The sequence below is a fragment of the Diadema antillarum genome, unplaced genomic scaffold, assembly GCF_040938485.1.
Source record: "Diadema antillarum isolate AM-2024a unplaced genomic scaffold, OU_Dant_1.0 seq00000567_RagTag, whole genome shotgun sequence".
In the NCBI taxonomy this organism is placed as follows: Eukaryota; Metazoa; Echinodermata; class Echinoidea; order Diadematoida; family Diadematidae; genus Diadema; species Diadema antillarum.
In genome coordinates this window covers 1,019,114-1,045,251 of record NW_027271506.1, presented here as the reverse complement: position 1 = coordinate 1,045,251, position 26,138 = coordinate 1,019,114, and the positions used below count along the sequence as shown (strand labels likewise).

The 26,138-nt window shown below is 38.1% G+C and overlaps 1 protein-coding gene across 2 annotated transcripts; it reads left to right on the top strand.

Moving 5' to 3' along the window:
- The first annotated feature begins 218 nt into the window (after positions 1-218).
- On the top strand, positions 219-24,100 carry LOC139735248 (galactosylceramide sulfotransferase-like). Of its 2 annotated transcripts, none has more exons than XM_071646003.1 (4): positions 219-706; positions 13,896-13,956; positions 16,222-16,702; positions 23,139-24,100. In XM_071646003.1, the coding sequence occupies exons 1-4, from the start codon at positions 585-587 to the stop codon at positions 23,915-23,917; spliced, it is 1,443 nt and encodes a 480-aa protein (XP_071502104.1). In that variant the 5' UTR covers positions 219-584; the 3' UTR covers positions 23,918-24,100. The 2 variants fall into 2 exon arrangements, with proteins under 2 accessions (XP_071502104.1, XP_071502105.1); XM_071646004.1 differs by lacking the exon at positions 219-706 and adding an exon at positions 3,689-4,398.
- Positions 24,101-26,138: the final 2,038 nt, after the last annotated feature.

Genomic DNA, 26,138 nt, shown 5'->3' with positions numbered 1-26,138 from the left:
TGAAAAGCAAGTGTCTATGGGAAATGCGTGTTGAAGCAATTATCAGCTAAGTCGTACGAACCTCAATCTGGACCCACGCTCCTTTGAATGGACGTCAGAAATCGACGCTCGGCGAAGCGCACGCACCGCTCTATAGATAATGGGCCGGTCATTCAGTTTGCATTGTTTTTCTTTAAACAGTGGTTAGTTCTTTTGAAGATCATCACTTCTGGCGTCGACGTGGACACGGCAAGTTCGGGACCCTGTCGTTTGTATTCATTATACTTCTTTTCTTGTGTGATATTGTCCATGCCTCGCAATCTACTTTTCCAGGTGTACCATTTATGTGAGAGGCAATACGTGTATATTGTAATTTGGTTATGTTAATGCAAGATTAGCGAAGATATGACGATATCAGACGAGATTGCTGAGCTTACCTGCCGAACTGTCCGCCACTTAGCTGTGTATTTTTTTTTTTTTGCTACCCTTCCTGACATGAGTGCATCGATTGAGTCACAGAGTGGTTGAAGAACTCAAGGTTACGTTTTCTTTCGCTTTCCTTGAGTTAATACTGAAATGTTTCTCGCAGCCGTACCAAAAGAGGCATGGTAATTAGCACTTTGAAGAACGTTTTTATGTGTCTGCTCATAGTAATAATTATCACCGTTTGCCTATGTGTGATAACGACTCGGAGCCCGCTGGTTGACGTGCTTGTACAGTCCAGAAGGTAAGATACTGTTGTCTTTTTTTTTTGATAGATGATAATTATCACTAATCATTAAGCAGGAGCCGATTCTGTTTCATTAATCTCTCATTTCCATGTTAGTATAGTCCACCGTTGTCATCCTTATGTGGACATGAAGTGTTTTTGATTGCTAACAATGACATCAACAAAGCAATGTTAGTCGAAGTACGCAGTCTTGGTTCTATCACCGATCAATGAGAATAATGTGTAGATGTGAACAGATTAGTCCCTAAACCCTCATCCTATGTAGGCCTATAGTACCGAACGCCCGACTGTGTATTCTGTAGCGATGGAACGGTCGTTGTACTATCAAACACACTGCTTTGGTATAAAGTGAAATTTTGCAATAGCAACACAGAGAGTTCAGTTCAACCTTGTGTTCTATTAAAAAAAGATAGTACAAATAGGCTAACAGAATGATAAGAATTTTACCACAATCGGACTTAAAACGAAACGAAACTCAAGGCATTCTTCAGTTTCTTAAAGTTTTACCAAGCATATATTATTGTCCTATTTTATTTTGCAAATTAGCTGGTGATGAGGTCCTCAAGTTAGAACTCTTCGAATGCTTAATGCACAAAAGTATTTTCATCTTCATATCACTTCATTCTGTTAAGTTTTCAATGAATCGGTCAACAATATTTGAAGATTCATTATATAATATAATTATATCAGACCGAATCTTAAATATTTCATGGTACAGGATTGGTTTAAATGACAAGTTCACCGTCATATAGTAGGTGTGGGTTGAGAGAATGCAGCCATTAATATTAATAAAACACAACAGTGACGTGAGGAAAACCAGAAAGTCCGTTCAAAAGTTACGACGTTAGTGATACAGTTTCTGCGCAATCACTGCAGGATGAGAAGACTTGTACTACAGTGTTTGATGTCACATGCGTACAACAATGTAAGGAAACTATAAAGAAAATTTACAAAACCTCATATATTATATTCTTTTTTTAAAGTACACATTCCCCTATACTAGTTGCAGACGTATGTTAACGGTAATTTCCCCTACCTTCTGAAAGAGGCAAGTCAAGTGCTCTATTATGCAAGAAAGATTGACATTACTATATTCAATTTCTTTTCATTTTATTTTCTTTATTGTTTTACGCACATGACATCACAAGCTGTATAGTAATCTTTTTATATCCAGCGATGGTGGCACTGAAACTTTAAAAACTTTTGAACGGATTGTCCAATTTTCCTCACACTTTCACTAATGTACTCTACTAATATTGTTGCATTCTCTCAATCTACATGAATATTGAAAGGATTGTAATTGTTTGGCAGAGACCTAGCTTCTTTTTTTTTCTATCATTTTTTTAATGAAACATTTCTAATGAAATATGAAAGACCGCGTAATTCCAAGAGGAACTCAACAATTATAAAAGTGATTAATATTGGTTTTGAAATGGCTGAGATGTCCAAAAGAGGGATATCGTAACAAAAGGTGGGACTCACCTTTTATTACGATCACTCTGTTTTGTTTTTGTATGTGTCAGCCATATTATTCCAAACTGATTTTCATCAAATAAACTTTGAATTGCTGTTAAAGTGGTATGCTCTGTACTATTTCATAAGTGGTGAATTAAGATTATATGCGGGGAAACCTACTGTATAGATGCTTGGTGGGGCAGGTCCTTGGATAGGAAGACGTCGAACACACACACTCTCTCACAAACAGACACACACACCACACACTGCACGGTATGCAATCACTTTTTTCCATGTTATTTATTCACTTCCACTCAAATGATATAAAACCAGCAGTTATTTGGGCATTACTGTTCATCATAACAAGTAATTGTCATTTGAGTATGTCGCATATAGTACTGCAGTTCTATAGTAATGTTCTATTAAAGTATAACACCTTGACTAGCATGCGTGCAAACACACACTTATACACACACACGTCAGTGCAACAAAAGAGAACTGAGGTTTTTGCTAAACTTTAAGTTTAGCAACAACAATCCCTTTCACCTACATGGCATAACCGAATAAGTTATTATACACCATAACTATTTGGTACGAAGGTAGCGAGTCTTTTTATGTTGTTAATTTCCTTTCAACGCAAAAGGATTAAGATCATCAACACTGTGTAGTCGTAGACGCACAAGAAATCGCGAGGTTTGTTTTATATTTGTTTCGTGAAAATTTGTCTGATTCCAAGGAATCATGAAATGGAGCTGTAGCACAAAAACTAATACAACAAACGAACGAAGAAGCAAATATCTTTTCTGTTCAGAGTCATTGCTAATATTCATATCAGTATTTATTTACATGACCAGTACACTCACAAGTTTCTTCGAGAAATCATTTACAGGTGTTGGACCGTATAATCGGCAGCACATTTTGGGATTAAAGACATACCCTTGACTCGAGTCCCGATCTACATCGTGTATATGTCTACAAGGACAATGTAAACCAATATCAACTAAAGACATATGATAAATTCGATACAATCCTTATAAAGTTTAAAGTTTGCCACGATTGAAAATACTGTGTATATTAATCACCAGACTGTCCATTTTGTTTACAGACTCTGTCCAGACGTTTTGATATGCCTAGTGTGATGAGAGGTCATGAGCATAGTTTACAAGGCAGATGATGATTTTTTTTCTTTTCAAAAGTGGAAACTTATAAATTCGTTGAAATATTGCAATTAGTTGCATATTAACTGGGACGACGGGCAGTATTTTCTCCCTTTGATCCTGAATTAAGTGCCATATGGTTCTGCCATAGAAGCACGTCTTATAGTGGTTTGCGTTAATTGTTCTACTCTGAATTTGCACAAACTTTGTGTACTTACATAAGTTCCCCAAAATTATAGTGTATGACGGTAAAAAAAGATCTTCTCAGAGAGAGGGAGAGAGAGAGAGAGAGAGAGAGAGAGGGTTATGATACAATTGAATATGTCATAATAACATAATAATGTTCAGATCTGTTACTACCTTAAGTTTTCTGAAAATGTCTATATTCCATATACTGTTTTTAATAGATGTCATTACTCCCGTCTCTTGGTAATTTTCCATCCAAATGAACTGTAAATAGCAGGGAAAGAGACCCCTTTAAACTAAAGAGCAAAAGTTATAAATGCTTCGAAGAGCTCTAGTTTACATCCAATATTGCAGACTACGCCTGCTCTCATAATTACCTACGTGAACTCTCAAACTTCAAGTACCGCTCACATACTAATTGCTAGGTTCCTCTTATATGGATAGGTCAGGGCGCGAAGACGTGACATGAATCGTGCTATCGGGCATCTGCTCCGACTTCGCAGACACGTCCTGCATACTGCATCCACGGAGCTTTAGCCCCCTGCTGCATCTGAGTCATACAGCGCACTAGAAACTCGCTGGCTGCCTTCCATTCGAGCGGGCCACGGCACGGACTTTCATGTGCACTGTAGGACAACGGAAGTGGACGATTGACGCGTCTACATTATTTCGGTGCACGTCTGGCGCTGGATGAAGCCTGCACCTGTAACTGCATACAGTTTTTTCGCTCTATCTACTCATCACACCGCCGGGGAGGAAAACATGAACACAGTCAAACATGGTTTCTGGCCTGGGGAAGAAAATAATTTTGGTTATCTTAGTTACGGCTATTGCTATTTTGCTTGTGCTGAACTACGTCGGGCGATTGAGTTACGCCTCTGACGAGTACACGTAAGTACCGCACTTTCCCGAGACATAGCTCACAGACATGCCCGCAAACTAGCAGGTCAACTACCCGTACAAATTTGGTCTTCATTACTTCCTTCGGGCCGGTCGCAGGTGATGCTTCCAGGCTCACGATCCGCCATGAATAGTTAGAGTGATGAATAGTAATTTTGAGGGTATTAACACGCTTATTTCTGTTCTTGTTGGGAGTTTGACTTTGGGCCATTCGAATCGATCTCCTTCGACACCCATACACATAATCAGGTCAACTTTTTATGTGGATGATGTTGTTTCTTTTAAATTGGACAATCTCAGCTCAGATCGCTCTAGATTCGGAATATCAGTGAGCCTGTCGCTGTCGCTCATGTATACTGTACACGTACATAAAATGCTCGATCCTAGAACCTATGCATGATCATTGTCTATATTTCCCATCTCCTGCTATGGTCTGCTGTTATTTCGCTACTACTAAAAAAGCATACAACATGCATGTTTGACAAGAAACGATATGAGTTATTCAGTAAGAAAGACCTATAGACACGCCATCATGATCTCGAGACTGTGCCATTTTCAAAAGAATGAGAGAGACATAATGTAATCATCACCCCTTTATCGCAGACTTTCCAGACTTCAGAGTTGGAGAGCTGTAGGCATAAATACAGACTGTATTCATTCTACACAGTGAAAGTCTTGGCGGTGCATGGCAGTACGAAAGCAAAATACGTCAAGCCAGTAGGGAATTCATTGTCATCGACTGTACGTATTGTTATGTGCGGTGATTCTGTGCTGCGGTGCAATCCGGCCCCCTTACGTAACCACTCAAAAGTGCTCGAAGCAAACCATGCATGCAATATTTGATGTTTTAATACAGCTGAATTTGTTGTTGTCACACTTTACGCTTGTCGAACTGGAAGCATAAAATCATTTTTTTTTTTTAAATCGTCTTCTTTGCAAACATTCATCTCTGTGGATGGAATGATCGATAATCTAGGGAGTGACAGGGTTCGGGCAATAATTTAGGGCTATGATAGGAATATAGCCGCTCTCACAGTAGAAATGGCTTCCCCTGCTGCTGTTTGCTCTCTCTTTCAATGTGCTGGTAGCTATGAGTGTGTGTGCTTTAAATAGAACAGGGAGGTGAAGACTAGTGTCTCACCTCCCTGAATAGAAGCAGAGAATGAAGATGCGCTGTAAAACTACTTTTCTGATTTTTTTTTTTTCAACAGCAATGAATATAGAAAAAATACACTGGAATACGCTTTCCAGTACTCACAAAGGTCAAATACAAGCATGTCAGATTTAAAGATAGAAAACTCACCTGCGCAAATGTGTTCATCATGGAGAAATAGCCATCTCTGTTAAGCGAGCCTAATTTTCAGTTGATTTTGATAAGCTCATCATTAGTAATACAGAAGTAGAAAATAACAAGTCTCATGTTCAATTCATTTTTAAACTCTCCTAAATAAATTCTTGTATTTCGTCTTTGATGATGCGTTGAAACACGACTTGTATTAATTCACTGAAATGTGAAACATTTGCCTCGTTTCCGAATTAGTGGCGTCGAGCATGACTTTGGAAGCGAAGAGGCTGACTAATTTACATCCCTCTGGAATGCTTTAGAACCCAAGGATTTGTGTGATTGGATTTACAGAGAGTTGTCGCTCCATCTATAGCACCGTCCAAGTTTGTATTGCCTACTGGAAAGGCTCCATGCATCTAGTATGAATAAATGTTGCAGCACTGAGCCATACGGAATTATTCGCTGAGAATTACAGTATTATGGCTTGGATGGTTCTGGAGAATGCGAGAAGACATCTGCGTAACAAAAGACTTAAAGTATTACGCAACAATACAGCCTGTCAGGACAAAGTGAACGACGCGAGAGAGGAGATCACGTCTGAATGGCACTTTTCAAAGATGCCCCCCTCTACAACAACGGGAATGTACGCAGGGCAGTGGAAAGGGGGGTGGGTGTTTATAGACCTCTCACACACACTGTCGGCTCTTGAAAAAGAAGCGAAGGAAATGTATATTTCACTCATTCTTTAATGAAATGAAATGCAATGTTAACCTCATGATATAACTTGTAAAACATAAGTCAATCCGGCGTAGAAATTTGTGCGATAGTGTTAAATAGAGTTGCACGTTGTGAATGTGCTTGAATGTGTAACATGCTCATAATGCAAAGTCAGTTTTATCACCTGCCCGAGAAATTCGGACATACAAAAATGAGATTGCTTAAACTTATAGTAAAGTTTCTTAGAAATCAATATGTCGGAACATCAGGAGAGTAAAACTGATATTCATTTCACCAATGTTTGTGCACTTTTTGTTTGCGCATCCCATGCGTTTACCATTATGAACCGCTAATGATGATAATCATAATAGTCATAATGATAAAAATAAGGTCTTCTTTACGCAGGGTGACCTCTTCAGTCTCACCACTGCTTTACCAGAGGGCCGTCCCATTATTATTATCATAGCCAGGTACCCATTAATACACCTGGGACGAGGGGACATGGTGGGTAAGAATATCTCGTCCAAGAACGTATAAGGGCAAGTCCAAGATATCGCGCACCTTACGTATGGGACATTCAGAGATTTCAAACCTCTGAAAAGTAATGAAGGAGCACTTGGATTTTACTGTTTATCATCAGGAGGACTGGTAGCCCTGAGAAGAATATTGTGTTTAAGTTTGATGTCATTTGACCTTGGGTTAATTATTTTATTAAGAAAAATACGACAACTTACGTATGGGACCAGAGAAAAACTGGATTTTTCAAAATAAAGTTTGAATTGAAAATTCTCTGAAAGTACCTTGCTGATCAAGTTCTGTTTAGAAGTGAAAAAAGGTACAATACTAAAGTATCTTTCATCAAAGTTTCACTGCAAGAGAATGGCGCATATTTTCATGAAGTTGGTTTAATTAACGAAAGTACACCTTACGTATGGGACATGGCTGAACTTACGTATGGGACATTTGTCTTTAGTGCACAAGTATATTCATGGGAATGACTTTAAATTTCCCCATAGTGTCATATTCAGTTCCACAAATCATACTACAACATGTAACAAATGAAATAGACTTCTAAGTGGGTACTTTCCCGGTTCAGATACCTAACAAAAGCTAAAATAAGACAAATAAAAGTAATTACCAATTTACAATTAAATGTCTTAGTTTGGATTCCGTCATGCATTACCACTGTCCTCATGATGTCTACACATACAGATACAGTATACTGACACTCTATTCTATATAATACTCTGGTCAATATTTTTTATCAAATGAAAAAAAAAATGTGCGAATTCTAGCTTGCGACCTTGATGTAGCATACATGCACATGTACCATGACTAATTTGTAGTCTTGATAATTTCAACTGTCAAATCAAATGTTATGTACAGTGTAATTTGCAAATACAGTTTGAAGTGGGTACTTTCAGTAGTTTTAGGCTAACCTTGCAAGTTGTCTAAGTTTTTATAGAGCTTTGTAATTGTTTGAAATGCAGCACAAAACACAACAACAAGAGTAATTAATTTTGCTCTGTAATCATCATGTTTTGCCATGTGAATTTTAGCTTCTGCAAAATCAATCCAATTTTAATGAAACTTTTAGAGTTTAAAAGCCGTGGTAGAATAAAGAGATAGAAGAATGTATGTGCCAATGCTGGCTTTTTTTTTTCAAATTGCTTGGCTTCAGGTCTATGAAACCAAAGATGACAAAATTTGTGTTTATACTTTGTAGATACATACATGCTTGTGTAGTGATACAGGAAAGATTATCACTTGTACATTTAAATCTTAAGAGAAAATGTAATTCTAGATTTGAAACACTCAAGTAACTCACTGATCTGAAATTTACAAGTTTGATAAATTCTAATAACCTAATTTGATCATACACTACGAGATTGCAATGCTTGTTGATAATTGTGTAGATGTGGGGTACAAAGTAAGTATGAGTTGATTAAGGTGTCTCAGAGCACATTTGTCTCTTCAAACACAATATAGAAAAGAAAATTGAATTCCCTATTTGTTTGTGTAATTTGTGTTATTAGCACTCCAACCACAGAACCAGTATTGATATTGTGGTTCATGGCAAATGTAAACTATAGTCTTCATTTTACAGGATTTTCAGAAATCATGTTCATGACCTTGATAAGTCATGACATATTCTGAGGGTGTGCAGTTGAAATATTAAACATCATATCAAAATAAAAAGTATTCTTGTAGGGTTTTTCCTTTGCTATTAACTCAAGTAATGACAAAGTTACCTGCTGTCACCTCAAGTGATTTTTCTTTTCAGTAAGACCTGTAATGTTGTCATTGATGAGCACCACAAGCACAATTGTTTTGATTTCCCTTTTTAGGCTGTACAGCCTGTAGTACATGCTGAACAGTGTACTGCACCTACAATGACACTTAGAGAATCCCATTCTCTAGGACAAAGTCATTTTGTAGAGAGGTAAAGTCGAAAATGATAACTGAATTACGAGAATGTCCAATATCAAAATGTTAAAAGGAGGAATGTTAATTGAAGACCAGCTGCACAGCCTGTAATGAAAATAAGAAAATGCAAGTATAAATGAATATTCTTTATTTTCCTTTCTTAATCATAGAATGACTCAATAATGCTGTTCTTACACTCTCCCTGAGGTCAACTAAGTAGGAGAGGTAGATATATAGACATATCCTTCAGAGCAGGTGCAAAGATAACCATTAACCAAACAAATGTAAGGACATATAGCATCCATGTCAAAAGGCGGTTTTCCCATTCACTTTGCATGTAATGTCCCATACGTAAGGCATTTGTCCCATACGTAAGCAGACTTTAATTAGTTTTAAGATCAAGGACTAATTAAATTTCCACATTTAGTTTTGCTAATCTGGAGTTAAAATGAATAAATTAGAACTTCCTAAAGTATGATTGGTCAATGTTGGAAATCTTCAGAAAAAACTTAAAAAAAACATACTCAAATCCTTACGTATGGGACACTTCGTTCTGGGAAAGAGCATAATTTGCATAATTAATGTGCTGACCTTGTCTTACCTATTGGAAATTATACTAGCTCATACAGGGGTCATGTCCATAAAGGAACTAGGTCAAGGACAAATTCAACTGATTTTAGATGAATATTTTTAATTTGTCCCATACGTAAGGTTTGTTTTTAATTTATGCAAATTAAGGCCATATTTCTTGCATAAATTTGCATAATTAAATATTTTCTTTGCTAGAAATATATAATTTAACTCTTTGGCTACAACATAATATCAATAACTTTTTGATTAGATCAAGATGAATTTTGAGCATCTGAGGGGACATTATCTTGGACTTGCCCATAAGCATTTGGCGGGAATCAATCTTCGTTCCTCTGATTTGGAGTCGGGAGTCTTATCCACTATACCTCAGCGCCGGTCATCCTTTATTAGTACATGTACTACATTGTATAGTATATGAATGGCGAAGAGTAATCGCCATCGTAAAGACTTATTATTCCTAAAAATATAATGAAATATTATTAGAATTATATTGGAAATAATGAAGTACAAATCTTAGAGGGTAGCATTTTCTCTTGATCAGTCAGTGCATTCACACAACAGATTTCAAAGATATTAAACATTTGAAAGACATGTAGGCGTACTTTTCCCGCCAGGCACAGGCTCCTTTGCGAGTAAAGGCATCTTTTCAAGGCGTATAAAAGTCATTTTACTTTCCTCAAAATAAGCATTGTGCTCTCCGTAGTGTGGTAGCTGGCAATTATGTAACAGTAGCGCTGTAAAGTTGGACTACCATTTTTTTTTATATATACGCACTGTGTATGGAGACAATATCGACAGTAGTTGAGCTTGCAAGGCGGTAGATCTTGTACCAGCACTAATTCTGCTTATGAACAAGACAGTGCAAAAGAAATATTGCTGCTCATTGTCACTCATTAAAATTTCTGTTTCAGACAGACAAACGAACAGTTTGAGTTTGTCCTAGGCGCTTTGGCTGGAATGAGGGAGAGAGATATTATATCAGTCATGCTGGTTGTATGTCCTTGCGTTCTTTGAGGCACTGAGAAGTGGAAATGGTACAGTATTTAGGAGGCGATTCAGCATTTCTCACAGGTGATTGTAATAATACGCGTTTGTACGGCTGTCTTCATACACTATAGTCAACCTACTATTAATGTAACGTTTAAAGTAATTCAATCATGATTAGCTCACCTGAGCCAAAGGCTCTCAAGTGAGCTATTGCGATCGCCCTTCGTCCGGCGTCCGTCGTGCGTCGTGCGTAAACTTTTTACATTTTCATCTTCTTCTTGAAAACCCCAAGACCGATTTTCATCAAACTTGGCAGGTAGCATCCCTAGGGGGTTAGGAACTCAATTTGTTCAAATGGGCACCATGCCCCACCCAGGGGGCCCCCAGGGGGGCCCAAACCCTCCAAAATTAAGGAATCTGTAAAAATCTTCTTCTCCAGAACCAGAAGTGATAGAGCTAAGTTAATACTATGACTTAGTACATTGATGACTGTAGTTTCAAGTTTGTTCATGACAGAATCAGGGGTGCCCCCCCCCCTTGGGACCCAGGGGAGGGGGTGGGGAGGAATCTTAAAAAATTTGGGCCTTTATTGTACATTTTCATCTTCTACTTGAGAATGCCTGGTCAAATTTTGGTAGAGCTGTGAATAATTTAGATTAGTGACTGCGTGAAAGGTGAACTTGCGATACTCAGGTGAGCGCTAGACCCGCGGGTCTCTTGTTTAGTTATAGACGTGACTCACGTTGGAAATCATACGAGTTTCCCGTTTGACATGAATTTCCATTTTACAAATCACGCCAGAGAATGGCTGTGTGTCTGTCACACTTTTAATCACACGTGATGTAAAATACAGGAAATGCTGCAATGGTTTTGGCACTTTGGAGCCATTCAGGTGAAAGTGCTGGCGTTGTAACGCCAATTAAAGGGAACACAAACCCAAAGAGCAATGTGGATCGAGTAAAAGCAGTAACATTAGTAGAACACATCAGTGAAAGTTTGAGGAAAATCGGGCAATCGCTGCAAAAGTTATGAATTTTTAAAGTTTTGGTGTTGGAACCGCTGGATGAGGAGACTACTAGAGGTTATGACGTATGAGTGGACAATTATATAAAGAAAATATGTGAGCAATTCCACAAAAATTCACTTTTCTAGCAAAATGAAAGAGTACTTGACTAGCCGCTCTTAGAAAGCAGGGGGAATAAGTGCTACCCCTAACATATGTCAGTATCAAGTTGATGGAATATGTAATTTTCATGAAAAATGATTTTTTATTGAATTCCCTTTATATTTTCTGTATATTGTAGTCCACTCATACGTCATAACCTCTAGTAGTCTCCTTACCCAGCAGTTCCAACACCAAAACTTTAAAAATCCATAACTTTTGCATCGATTGCCCAATTTTGCTCAAACTTTCGCTGATGTGTTCTACTTATATTACTGCTTTCACTCAATCCACATTGCTCTTTGGGTTTACGTTCCCTTTAACTCTGCCATGTAGTTTTGTATTGAGCTCACACGAGCCGGTTGGTTCAAAACTGTTGCGATCGATTACCGCTGGACAACGATATTTAAAGGAAGTATAAACAGAATTCATTATAAATATATCTTTATTAATTTTTCCAGCAAAATTGACGAGCATTTGACTCCCCCTTTTTCAGAAAGTAGGGGTCATAATTATTACTAGGTGTTTCAAAAAACATTTCCCACTTTTGATCATTAATAGTTCAAAAACTATTCATCCGATAAAACTGTCATTGATATAAATAATAGCTGAATAGTGTACAATTTGGTTGGAGGTGATTTGAATGTGAAAGCATAAATCAGTTTCATTAAATCTAAGATTGATTTTGAAGTAAGGTTTCAGACTTTGGTCAAATTTTAACCCTCTGTACAAAAATTGAACCTTGCACAGGAACCAATGATGTGTATGTGAGTGTGTGCTGACAATGGCCCTGAACAATGGACATGCCTGAACCACCTGTTGACTAGGCGTCAGTCTCGCGCTCCCTGGCACATGAATGCTTAATCAATAATTCATGTGGATTGCCCTGGGCACTGCTAGTCTGGATTCATGCACGGTAAAGGGTAAAATGCATGCACATGGAAAAAGGAAGCATTTGTTTCCATGTGCTTGCAAACACCACATTCCATTCCAGCTGGCAATCATTTTCAATTTTTGCTTCACATATCACTAGATTTGGGATATAAATAAGCATAAATGATTTAAAGTTCCTCATTTTAATACAACTGTCTACTAATTCAATAGTCTGACAAATTTTTCGCTTTTTGATAAAAAGAAATCATCTTTAGTAAAGAGTTCTGCAGCATTTATCATTGGGGCGATATGTTTCACTGTAGATTTATCTAAGGCTCCATCTACACAAGTGTATACTCTAATTGATTTTCTTTGCTTCCTGTTACCATGTTTACGATAGAACAGAGGATATTCATTGTTATTTCGTTTTTCAGAAGTAGGGAGAGCACTGTCGAGACCTAACGACAGTATCGGCAGGCGTTTGACTTTACACAGATACTGCCAGAGGCTGAATAAAGACTAGTTGTGATAGTGGAATTTCTCATGAATAAATAATGAAGCATTCAAACCCTAACCATTGTTTAGGACCATTGTCAGGGTGTTAACCACACACTCCTATACACACCCATTGACCCCTGTGCAAAGTGAAATTTTGTACAGAGGGTTGAAAATAGAGCAAAATCTGGAACCTAACTGTGAAATTAATCATGGATTTCATGAAACTGATCTATGCTTTCATATTCAAACTACCTCCAACCAAATTGTACACTATTCAGCTATTACTCATATCAATGACAGTGTTATCTGATATATAGTTTATGAATTATTAAGAATCAAAAGTGGGAAATGTTTTTTGAAACACCTAGTACCATTAACATTGATTTGTCAGTAACAAGTGTGTACTTTTCACAAAGAAATGAATGTAATAAAAATGAATGAATGAATGAATGAATGAATGAATGAATGAATAAATAGATAAATAAATAAATAAATAGATAAATAAATAAATAAATGAATAAATAATTAAATGCAGTGACGTCACAAACTGTTGCAGTCTTCTCATCTAGCTACGGCGGCACTGAACATTCATAATTTTGAACGGATTGTCCGGTTTTCATCACACTGTCACGGATGTGTTCAGCTGATATTATTGCTGTATTCCCTCTATCCGCACTTAGATGAGCATGTTAAAGGCCTATGTCCTGTAAAGTGTAGTAAGAATTAACGACTCGTCATGTGCATTGTGATGATAGTGTCGCGAGATTTGTCTATGTCGCCAGAATCAAGACGCTTGTGATGTCTGTTATCAGGTTTAGTTTGTAAATCCTTTCGATTTGTGTTTTCATGGTTTTAGGAAGAATGCATTATATATGTTTGAATGATTTATCACTCTCGTATTTGACAATGTAGTTATTGCTTTCACTTTTATTTTCTCTTTACATGTAGGCCTGCTGCTGTACCTCGGATATGGCCGAATTTTTCCGACCACGATGGACAAGGAAATGAAGTAGGTGCCAATTGATGATAAGAACATTTTGTTGACTTTGTATCCTATCTGTGTTAAGGAATTAATATTCAGTGTGGGTACTATAGAATATCAAACACAACTTGCAATGGGTATAATGTGCAGCTTTTCCAACTTCGACATATTGACATGTTATACGTTAGCGTGACAATCATCTTGTTTAATTCATAACTCGGCTGTTTGGTTTTATGATGCAGAGGAGGTTGAAGACTGCTCGTATATAATTTACACACCCTATCCACAAATAGCCAGGAACAATGAAATAGTCTGGAAGTGTCGACCTCGGCGTTAGAAGCGCGATTATGTACAAGAACGGCCTTTGTTTTGGTGGAGAAAATACCCTACCTACCTGCTGGGTATCCTAAAAGTTTCGCACACACACTTTGTTGTGTAATCTAATTTGGGGGGGGGGGGGGGGAAGGAAAGCACTTTAGAGGGCATCGTCCATGCAACTAAATACTTGTACTTCATGATGCAGCCTTGTATTTCCTTATTCTACAACTCTCACACGTTGCTCCATCACATCATGCACTTAATATCCTTCTTGTTCTCTAATCCTCAGCAAGTGTATTTCATTGTCCCGAGCTCTGTTCTCCTTTGTTATCATACAGAGCGTATGAAAAAAGGTAATCCAACTTTGGAGGGCTGCCATTTCTTAAAGGACAAGTTCACCTTCATAAACATAAGGATTGAGAGAATGTAGCAATATTAGTAGAACACATCATTGAAAGTTTGAGGAAAATTGGACAGTCCGTTCAAAAGTTATGAATTTTTAAAGTTTTTGTGCAGTAACCGCTGGATGAGAAGATTACTGCAGTGTGTGAATAACTTAGATGTCACATGCGTACAACAATATAAGGAAAATATAAAGAGAATTTCACAAAATTTCATCTTTTGAAAAAAGTACACATTCCCCCGACTCGTCACCGACAAATGTTATGGGTAATATTATTCCCCCTGCCTTTAGAAAGAGTCAAGTCAAGTGCTCTTTTATTATGCGAAAAAAGTGAAAATATGTTGAATTTTCTTTACATTTTCTTTATACTGTTGTACGCATATGATTCACAAGCTGTAGTAGTCTCCTCATCCAGCGGTTCCAACACAAAAATTTTAAAAATTCATAACTTTTGCATCGATTGTCCAATTTTCCTCAAACTTTCACTGATGTGTTCTACTAATATTGTTCCATTCTCTCAATCCTTATGTTTATGAAGGTGAACTTGTCCTTTAATTGTCAGTTATTAAGAGCACAATGTTGATTTTAAGGAAAGAGAAACTCTTTCTCTTTCCATCGATGCCTAATTATGTTGACAATTGTCATGCATGACTGAGCACGTGGAAGACAACAATGACAAAATGCACTTTTTCCAAGTTTGCGTGTTGTGAAGAAACAATGCATGTCCCACTGCATGGATGAGATGTGTCAATGAAAGTTGCCAAATAGGCCAGCCTGTACGAATGCAGGTTCGTGTTCAGGATTAGTGTGTATAGGGTTTGTGTTAGGTTTTCTCCTAACATTTTATGGTCCGTAACCTTTAACATGGTCTTTTGTCCAATAACTTGGTCGCTCCCACAGAGGCCAACCCACACAATCCATTTTTCTCTATTCATATTCAGCACATAACTCCCAGTGGCAAACCATGTCTTGAATATGAAGAGAGTAAAATGGCTATTACAATGGTTTCTCCTTAATGGGAAGGACCAAGTTATCAACAACATGGCCATGTTGAAGGTTATGAACCATAAAACATTAGAAGAAACCCTAAACACGAATCTGCAGTGGTGCAGGCTGGCCTGATGATTCGACCACTTTCACTGACAGATCTCATCCATGCGGTCAGACATGCATTGTTCCTTCACAATAACACGCAAACTTGGACAAAGTGCATTTTGTCATTGTTGTCTTTAAAGTTCATGTGCTCAGTCATGCATGACAATTGTCAACATAATTAGGTATCATTGGAAAGACGAAGAGTTCCTCTTTCCTTACAGCCAACATTGTGATCTTCATAATTGACAATTAAGAAATGGCAGCTATCCAAAGTTGGATTACCTTTTTTATACGCTCTGTATATCATTAGAAGACTATCTGTGTCCAACGTTTTGCTCGACAGACTTCTAGAACTCAAAGTTTAGCCTAAATTCCTGTACGTACGTACAGGAATTTTTGTCATGAGGGTATCCGTATGCATAAAATTTGGACATACGTGAGTAAACTTGTGATGTTTCTCACATTCCTTGCACTAGGATGTTGCCAGCATTATTCGGCAGACAAATCGTACTTTTCAACTCAACGACACCATTGATAACAAGACAAATGGCACGGTGACGACACCAAAACCACCGGTAGTCCTACCGCAAACAACAAGAAAGGATGCAACATCGAAAAGTGCAGAGAAGGAAAATGTCGTGACGACTTCTGTACAGAGTCAGGTGACCTCCAGTAACAATCAGGTGACTTCCAATAAAGGTCAGATGACTTCCAGTCAAGTCCAGGCGGCGACCTGCAAGCGGCGCTACAATATAGCTTTCTTCAAGATGCACAAGTGCAGCAGCAGCACCGTTCAGAACATTCTGATGCGGTTCGGAGATAAGTATAACCTGGATTTTGTGCTGCCGTCATCCGGAAACTATCTAGGCCACACATACTTCAGTAAGAAGGCTGCGATGAATTTCCCCGTGTCCGACTACAACATCCTCTGCCATCATACCCGCTTCAGCAAAGAAGGTACAGTAATTGTATAATGAAGTCAGTTTTTTCCATATGTTTTGTTTGCGTGCTATATGTTTCTTAAGTCCTTCGTTGATACTACGTTTAAAATTAATTTGTTTCCAACAGATATAGGTTTAATGAATGCAGAAATATTTATAGAACATTATCAGTAAAATATGAGGAAAGTGGATAATCCTTTCCAAATGTATGAATAGTTTGTACGTTTTGATTAAAACTTGTATCGTCATCGCTGGATAAGACAGCTTGAACAGTCAGTAATGTCATAGTAGAATATAGCATAGTAGAATGATGTAAAAAAAAAAAAAAAAGAATTCCACATAATATGTTCGTTTTCAGGCACAATGCCAGGGTAGTCGACTCGCCTCCCCATCAGGAATCAGGGGAAATACTAAATTACACACCAGGTACTAGTCGAGGACATACATGTGTACCATTCATTTTGAAGAAATGTGGATTAATTTTTGTTCGTATTCATATTGTTGTACTTTCATGTTATCGGGTATTGTTTTATATCTTTCTCATCTTGCGATGGCGGCTTAAGAGATCTATAAAACCGAAACGTGATTGCAGATATGTTATGACTTTTCAGCGGCTTGTCCAAATTTCTTCAAACTTCATTATGTTTTCACTTAATTTTTCTGCGTTGTTAACTAAATTCACAAAACTGTACGTTTGGCTTAAATTTCCGCTTAAGTCGAGCTCATTCAATATAATTCCGCACCTAAATTGTTAGTCTGATCGGGGAGGTGTAAGAAAAGGAGAGACAACTCCTGCTCTCCTTTGACGTCATGCGCGGCACCGCCGAGAAGTTATGCGCTTAACTACAGGTGAAATCAGGTGCTTTGACAAAAGAGAGCATCAATAATCGGGAGTAGCGCTCTCACATCTAGAAATACTTGCCCCTCCTGCATTTCACTCTCTCTCTTTCAATGTGATGGCAACAATGAATTTGTGTACCTTGAATTGGAGCAGCGAATCAAAATGCAGTGTAAACTGACAATTTTAACAGCAAATACATGTAGTTTAAAAGCACGCTGGAGCACGCCTTAGCGAAGTACTTTATTTGAAAGATCAAAATATCCCAGATTAAAGGATAGAAAACTAACACGCGGAAATGTGCGCATTATAGAAAATATTAGGTTTTTAAGAGGGCCTAATGTTCATTTCATTTCGATTTGCGCATTACGAAGAAACTAGAAATACATGTTTATAATATTGAATTCTTTCCTAAACTACTCTTAATCAATTCGAGTAGTTCATTGAAAATTTTGCGAGGAAATAAAGCTTGTAATTCAACGAAAGGTGAAATGCGTTCTTCGTCTCCGAACTTCGCCTTGCAACTAGAGTGGTGCTGAGCATGACTTCAAAGCGTATAGTGGAATGCTAGAAATCCCAGTGTAACGCTTTGAACCCAAACATGTGTTTGCATGAATTACGAAGAGTTGTCTCTCCTTTTCTTACTCCTCCCTGGTCTGATAAACAAATCAGACCAAAGTGAATTTGGCCTCAGTGTGGTTTTTATAGAGTTCGGGGAAACTTTTCACCAACATAAGATATCCAGTAAAATTCTGAGTTCCAAAATGAGCCAAGGATTGATAGGTGAAAAGATCCTGCGTAGTATGACATGAGTCACTCAGTGGTAATTAAATCCACATGAATACTATACACAGATGCTTATTTCTTTAAACATTCTGTTGTATATCACCCATAATTGCATGACATCTAAGCTGGAGCATTAGAGCCATCCTTTGATCATGTTAGATACTCCAAATGCAGCTGTGCAAATTTGTGTATAGGAAGTGAAGCTGTTACGGAGTCAAGTGTGTAATCAGGGCATGCAAAACATGTAACATAACATACAGGTGTGGCCGTGGTACTACGGTAATTAATGGCAGGGACACAGCACAGCGTCTTGTCAATATCCAGATGGTCGCCAATTAATGTAGAGCACCAGCCACGGAGACAAACATTCCGGGCGATCATGTAATGCTTTTTATTCAGGAAAGAGCATCCATCGATCACAGTCTCAAGGAAGATGCGGTGTACCACGTTTTCACATCAGCCCAATAAAAATCCAAGCTCGAGATATTTTTCGCGATCGCAACTTCAGCACGCTATTTCATTTCCTATTCACATCAGCCCGAAGAGAATTAGCCCGAAATTTTTCGAGCTAATTCGACAGCTGAGCATGCGCAAACAGTGTCGGATATACCAGTAGAGCGCACGCTTTCGGGTCACACACGCTAGGCATGATGGGATGCATCGCGCTAATTTCTTGAGGCGATTTCACATTATCAAATAGCGCGCTAGTTCGCTATGTTTGTTCCCATTATCAAATAGCGCGCTATTTCGCGATCGGGTTAATTTCCCAAGTCAGAAAATAGCGCGCTATTTCGAAACATCGGGCTGATGTGAAAACGCCTATTGACAACGTTTTCACACGAAACGGAGTTCACCTTGTACATCGCTGTACACTTTACGCAACATTTAAGTGCAGCGCCTCTGCGTGTTTTCATGAATTTGTCATAATATAGAAACAAGACAATAAATTAGATATTTTCATCGAAATCAAACATCGAAGAATGAAAAGTTGTGGAATTGAAGTTTTACATGTTCACGCGGTTTGGGAACATTGAAGAGGACTGCAAATCAGGTACGGGCATTATGGCATGTCCCCGCAGCTCGTCTTAATTCATTCGTACTCTGTCACAGCTTGAAAATAGTGGTTTACTGATTATTCAGCAAGTGCGCCACCACATCTTCCCTCACATAGTCTGAAAGTTTGTTTTGCTAGAAGGCATTGCACAATTTTTATTCATTTATCTATTTTTTTTTTTTTTGGGGGGGGGGGGAGGGGTTGGTTGGCTTTGATATTCTGTGTATTTAAGCCTGACCGTAGAGGGGGTACTGTACGCAGTGACCTTAGAGTATAATACAGTGTTGTTTGTTTGTGTGTTTTTTTTCAAATGATAGAATTTATTGATTTCTCGAAGCAACATAATTATACACAGGATGGATGAAATTAATTATTACTTCAACACCATATAAAGCCATTTCTTTGGTACAAACGATTTAAACACTTATCTGTGTTTTTCATGTTTTCTTTTTCAAATATTCAAGTAACTCCTTACTAGCAAAGATACAATAAAGGGTCGTGCATGCAAGGGGAAATAGGACAAAACTCTTGGCAGTCCGAAAGCCCGCCCAGGCCCACACGACATAGCGACGAGTGCACAGTGAATAACTTCCACAGGACCATTGCAATGTACAGCTGATGAAAGTAAATTCGTCGATACTAATAGGCCCCATGGAAAGAAAATCTAAAAATTAGCTAACCACATGCACCCGTCGTCTCCACGCTTAGGCAGGCCTCCGGCGGACCTCCGGCAAACCATTGGGTCGCCAAGGATATACCCTGCCCGAAAGCATGCATACATTTACATTACACAATAAAAGCGAACTGCATACAATTGAATAAACCCGCTTGTTTACTTCATGCATACTACTTCAACAGAGGTTGCCACCGGCAACCCGAAGAACCCCTTTCGAGCAAGGATGAAGTCGCTCTTGGCAGTGCGACAGCTCGCCCAGACCCACCTGACATAGTAACAGCGCGTGCATGCAAATTGTATAAAGTACAGCAGTATCATTCATACGAATGTACAGGTTAATGAAAGGAAATTCGTCAATGGGCCCCACGAGAAGAAGCATCCATAAATTAGCCGATCGCATGCACCCGCCGCCGCCACGCCCAGGTAGGCCTCTACACGAGAAAGCCACCGGGTTGCCAAGAACATGAAATAGAATATATTAATGAAGCAACAACAGACAGTTCAAATAAGTTGAACATGTCTCCATTTATCCAAAAACACAGTGATTTTACCTTGTTTTAGATATATAGTTTCTTCAATTTTATTATAATGTTTCAAAGCTTTTTGGAATAACGCCAAAGATAATATGCCGTTCTTACATCTTGTGGTGAATATGTAATATTTGGCATGTAGAAAAACAGAATTCAATGTAGTGAAAGGACCATTTGAAATTCCAAATATGAAATCGTTAAATGTGAGAATAACTTCGTCTTTCAAAACTCGTCTTTGGAACTCTCTCAAAAAACGTTGAGTATAAGGGCACTCCCAGAACAAATTTGAAATTGTCTCGGTTGTATATAAACAAAAGCTGCATAAATCAGAATCTGACAAACCAATTTGTTTTAGCAGTTTATTCACCCCGAGGATGTTTGTATAAAATTTTAAACTGAAAATAATGTAATTTTGTCGACAATGAACTTTTAAAAGGAATGAGATGGTTTTTTTTTTTCCAGTCAGTGACTGGTTCTATCAAAATTGAATTCCATTTTTCTTGTGATTTGGAACTTCACGAAGTTAATCAACGCATTTTCTATGAATAAATCTACATACTGTAGGAGCTTTCTTGATATCAAGAATCAATTCTTCTTGATAATTTTTATCTTGAATTTGAGGTTTTCTGACAGCCTTTTTCCAGTTAAGAGGAATTGCAGATATGATGGAAAAAATCCAAAAAGATACACTGAATTTCATATTTGTTTTTAAATTGTGAAAATGAAAGGAAATTAACCCTGTTCATTCAACAGATGATGAATTCTTATAATACCTTTATCTATCCAATTATGATTGATAAAACTTTTCCATTAATTCTGATGCAAGAATTGTTCCATATAACCTGATTATGAATATAACGTTCAGGAGGTTACTTCAACAGACAAGAATTTCTCGTATGAATATATTTTTGACCTGATTAATCATATCCCTGCAATCGAGATTGCAAATCCAATATAGGTCTCCGCCGAGATCTTTCATTGATAAATCAAAGAAGCATTTCCAGCTACCTTTACTATCAGGGTTAAAAAAACATTTTACCCATGCGGTTTTGAGACCCATAATCATTGACTGAATGTGTACCATTCGTAATCCTCCCTCACTATAATCTCCAATAATAATTTTACGTTTTTATCTTATCTGGCTTCTTGCTCCATATAAATGAATATATAACAGACTCAATTTCTTTTATACAATTTTCTGGAGGTTTTGGAAGAACAGAGAATACAAATACTAATTGAGATATACCGAGAGATTTAACAAGAGTAATTTTACATATTGGGGTTAAATTTCTAGGAGCCCAAACTCTAAGAATTCTTTGGTTTCAATAATTCCATTTTAGGCTTAAAATTGAGTTCAAATAAATCATATTCGGGTTTGTAGTAAAACGGTATAATACAGTGTTAGTACAGTACTATGAACAACAAATGAGTGACTATCAGAAACTTGCATTAGTCATTCACCAGTATGTTTCTTTATGATTCTTCAGAGGGGAAACATAGCATGGATGCCTTTGTATCTGTGTTCATGAGGCCCTTAAAATGAAAATAGAGGGGGCAATTTCCCTTTCACCGTAGATGAGCATCTCAACCCCTTGGTTTATGCTGAGGACTTTAATTGTAAATAAAGTTGTTTATTACGTATTGGTATTTTTTTCAAACAAACTGAACACAGTATTTAGTTGAAAATTGCTCAGGATGATGTAAACAAAAGTACTTATGGATTCATTATGGCTTATGTGTGTGATATACAATAGAAAATCAGAGCGTTAAAACCCCCCACAAAAATAGCATTTAATGCTTCTGAGGAGGTGTGTATAAAGTGAATACATGTATTAACACTAAAATAGTGTCATTAATCAATTGTCAAACACAGATCCTACAGCAATATCTCAGATGATAATAGTATGCGATACACGGACATGTATTTGGTGTGTGTGTGTGCGCGCTCGAATGGGGGCGTGTGTTTTAATTATGAGTCAATTTGTTTGTTCTGCTATCTTTTAAAAAAGTTTTTTAATAATAATTGTGATATTTTGTCCTTCTATGATATAATTTTTTTTTAATTAATCAAAAATATGCATTATATTCGTGAAATAGTATCTCCATAAGGAAATTCTACTAACAGCATTGGAAAATATTACAAATGAGAAGGGTGCATGCATTATTGTCTAGGTATGCTGGGCAACCACTCTGACTTTTTGCAGTGTTATTATTAAAATGTGTTTTTTTTTCCATTAATGGTTTGCATGGATTTCGTCAGAGCAAATAATTGATTAGTGTTCAATTAGTGTTTATCGCCCATCGCATTTTTTTCTTCTTTTTTGTATCAAGAAGTATGATCGGCTTCAGGTGCAAGAAAAAAAAGAGAGAGAAATTAATATGCTTCTTAATCTTGATGTAAGCTAAAGAAAGCGGCTATCTACTTTGAAACCACTGAATTTTCATTGATGCCTAATGATCACGCAAGGACCATGTATTGATTCCTTTTGTTCACGAGTTATCGATGTACATTAGTCACGAGTAACAGCTCAAAACTCATCAAATCTTCATTCTCCATTCACACTCAAGGGTTCTCATCGGTGATGAAAAAGGACGCCCTCTACGTGACAATTCTGCGCGACCCTGCAACGATGTTCGAATCCACCTTCACATACATGAATTATCCCCAACGCTATCACCTCGCCGGCCCCAGCGCTCTGGCGACGTTTCTGAAGAGCCCCTTCAGGTATTACCAAAGCAGCTCAGGTAAAGACCACGTGAAGGACTCCATGCTGTTCGACCTTGGCCTCGGGATGGAGTTTAAATTTGACCAAGCTGCCATCGACAAGAAAATTGAGCTCAGCAGCCGAGATTTCGACCTGGTGATGATGACGGAGTATTTCCCCGAGTCACTCATCTTGCTCAAGGATGTAATGTGCTGGGACTTCGAGGATATCGCGTACTTCAAAATGAACGCGCGCAGCAAATCTCAGATCCCAAAGATCTCGGAGACGATGGTAAAGCAAATCAGAGAGTGGAACAAAGGCGATAGTCTCTTATACGATCACTTCAACAGGACGTTTTGGGAGAAAGTTCGGGCATTCGGCGAGGAGCGCATGCGAAAGGAGGTCGACCAGCTGGAAGAGATGAACCGCGAGTTGAGAGACAGGTGCATTGGTCAGGTGGTGGTCAACGATCGCCAGGTCTGGCACCCTGCGGGGGTCAAGGTGGAAAGTTTTAAGTTGAAGCCGTCTGCAGCCAATGACAGAATGTGCAAAGCTATGGCCAAGCCCGAGTTGCTGATGACCGGTTACATTCGGCAAAAACAGATCGCCAGATACTACGGGGGTGCGCCACCGACGCTTTGATGACAACACATTGTTTTTAACTGTTGCTCGTTTGTTTGCTTGTAGGCTCTTGTGGTTCCAGGCCTGCTCCTCCTTTCCTTTAAGTCCATCTTTGTCGGGATAATAATGCCCTACCTTCCATGCTTACACGTGAACATTGATACATCTGTTGTGTTGCTGTGGTATGGTAATACCAGGCTGGGAGATTGGGGGGGGGGGGGGGGGGGGGGGGGCGTTGTTCCCCTAATAATTCCCAACAAAATGTGTTTTTATTTTCTTATTATTTTATAGAAAACTGTCCAAGTAAATAATCCAAAGTGTGTACCAGATATCTGAATTTCACTTCTAAAAATGCAAAATCCCTCTCTCCTGGGACTGGCATACCTGCTTCTACACCCCTTTTGGCCCTTTCCCATAGATTTACATTTTTAGAGTGACAGATTTCAGAATGATTCATCAAAAGTGTGTTCCAGATCTGTCACTTCACTTCACGTTAGAGAAATGAAAAAGTTCTGTCTGGTGGGAGGGGATACATCTTTTCAATTAACCCTTTCCCTGCTTTGGTTTCCCTCCACTAGTTTAGTACACTTTTGGGGTTGACAGCTCCCAAATTCCATCAAAAATGTGTTTATGAGATATTGCAAAAGCTCTCTCGAATGTAGGTTCCTCCCATTCCCGAAATGAGGAAAACTTTCTTGCTTTTCTGAGAGAAACCTGTTGCAATATTTCACCCATTGTGCATCAGATCATTGAATTTCAATTCTGAAATTTGAAAATATTTCATCAAAAAGTATGCAGCATAGCATTCACTTCAATTCAAATATATATATATATATATATATATATATATATATATGTATATATATATATATATATATATATATATATATATATTCAAAAGTTCTGTCATCCTCATTTAATATGCCTACCCCCACCCCTTTGGTTTACTCGCTTCCTTACCATAGATTAAGACTCTGCACTTTGAGAGTGGGGATTGACGATATTGCATCAGATCGTTCTTGTTCATTGAATTTCAATTCTTAAAATGGAAGAACCCCTTCTTGTGGGAGGGGATATCCCCCTAACTTCGATTATCACTTAGTATTAGGCCTACATAGTGATGTCGCACACGCGGAAGAAGAGCTGAGATACCGCGATTAGTCATTTATTTGTCTGTGAATATTTATTTTTCTTACTCTTTTGATTTAAAAAAAAAACAATTCCCCAAAAGTATGCACCAGATCGCTGAATTTCCGATCTATAATGCAAAATCGTATCTCCTTCGGGTAGGAATGGAGATAGTATATCCCCTCCCACCCCCCCCCCCCCCCCCCGGCTCAGTCGCTCCGCACTTTCGACTGATATGCCTACTCCAAGGTTTGCCCCACCTACCCCCCACACCCCTACGCCATCGTGAAAACAGATCAACAACATGGTATTTTTCGTATTACTGTCGTTGATTATCTTTTTACAAGGACAATGTAACTCGCTCCCTGGCCAAGAACAAAAAAGGGCAGTGGAGACCTCCAAAAAAGGAGCTATTTTTTATATGGTGATTGGTAAATATTAATGAGTTTGATCACTCTTTTAAAACAAAACGTCGAGTTTGTACCGTGACGACAGCTCATGTGTAAAACACTGTTACGTGTATTGCCTTATCAACGATTCGTGGTATGCCGTACAGCACCACATTCTTTATGATGTAAGAAGCTTTTCGCCAAAAACTCTAGCCCATTTCTCTTTTGTAAACTCTCTCATACCGCGGGACTCACGCTTACATAAGCTGCATGATTTTAGATGTGATGCCCTGAATACCCCCAACTGATCCGTGAAATATACTTCCTCCCAAATTTATTTGCCTTGATGTTTTTGAAAGATTTCCCAGCAGATTTTGTTTGTGATTGACTGACATATTTAATGCATGTGACAAGACCACATCTTTTTTTTTTTTTTTTTTTTTTTTGCTCCCCTTCTCTTGTAAATCAACGAAACACACTGTGCGGTGATTGTTCTGTCTTTCTTTCTTTTTTTTCAGATTGTTTCATGCCTGTTCGCAAACTGGGTGACTTATTTAGCAAATAATATTATAGTGAAGAGGTAGGAAGTACAAGTAAATGTATAGTGACTCACAGAATTTTACGGTTCAAATCTTAATCTTATGCGATGTTGGGCCTGACATGTAAGAAGTTGCTTTATGTGAGTTTAAAAAAAATAACCAGGATCTGTGTCTGTTTTTGCTGTT

Bases quoted from the DNA above. Each gene is read 5' to 3' on its own strand.
- LOC139735248 (XM_071646003.1), top strand. From the start codon at position 585: ATGGTAATTAGCACTTTGAAGAACGTTTTTATGTGTCTGCTCATAGTA. The intron at 707-13,895 runs GTAAGATACTGT...CTTTACATGTAG, and splicing joins GTGCTTGTACAGTCCAGAAG to GCCTGCTGCTGTACCTCGGA. The intron at 13,957-16,221 runs GTAGGTGCCAAT...TCCTTGCACTAG, and splicing joins ACGATGGACAAGGAAATGAA to GATGTTGCCAGCATTATTCG.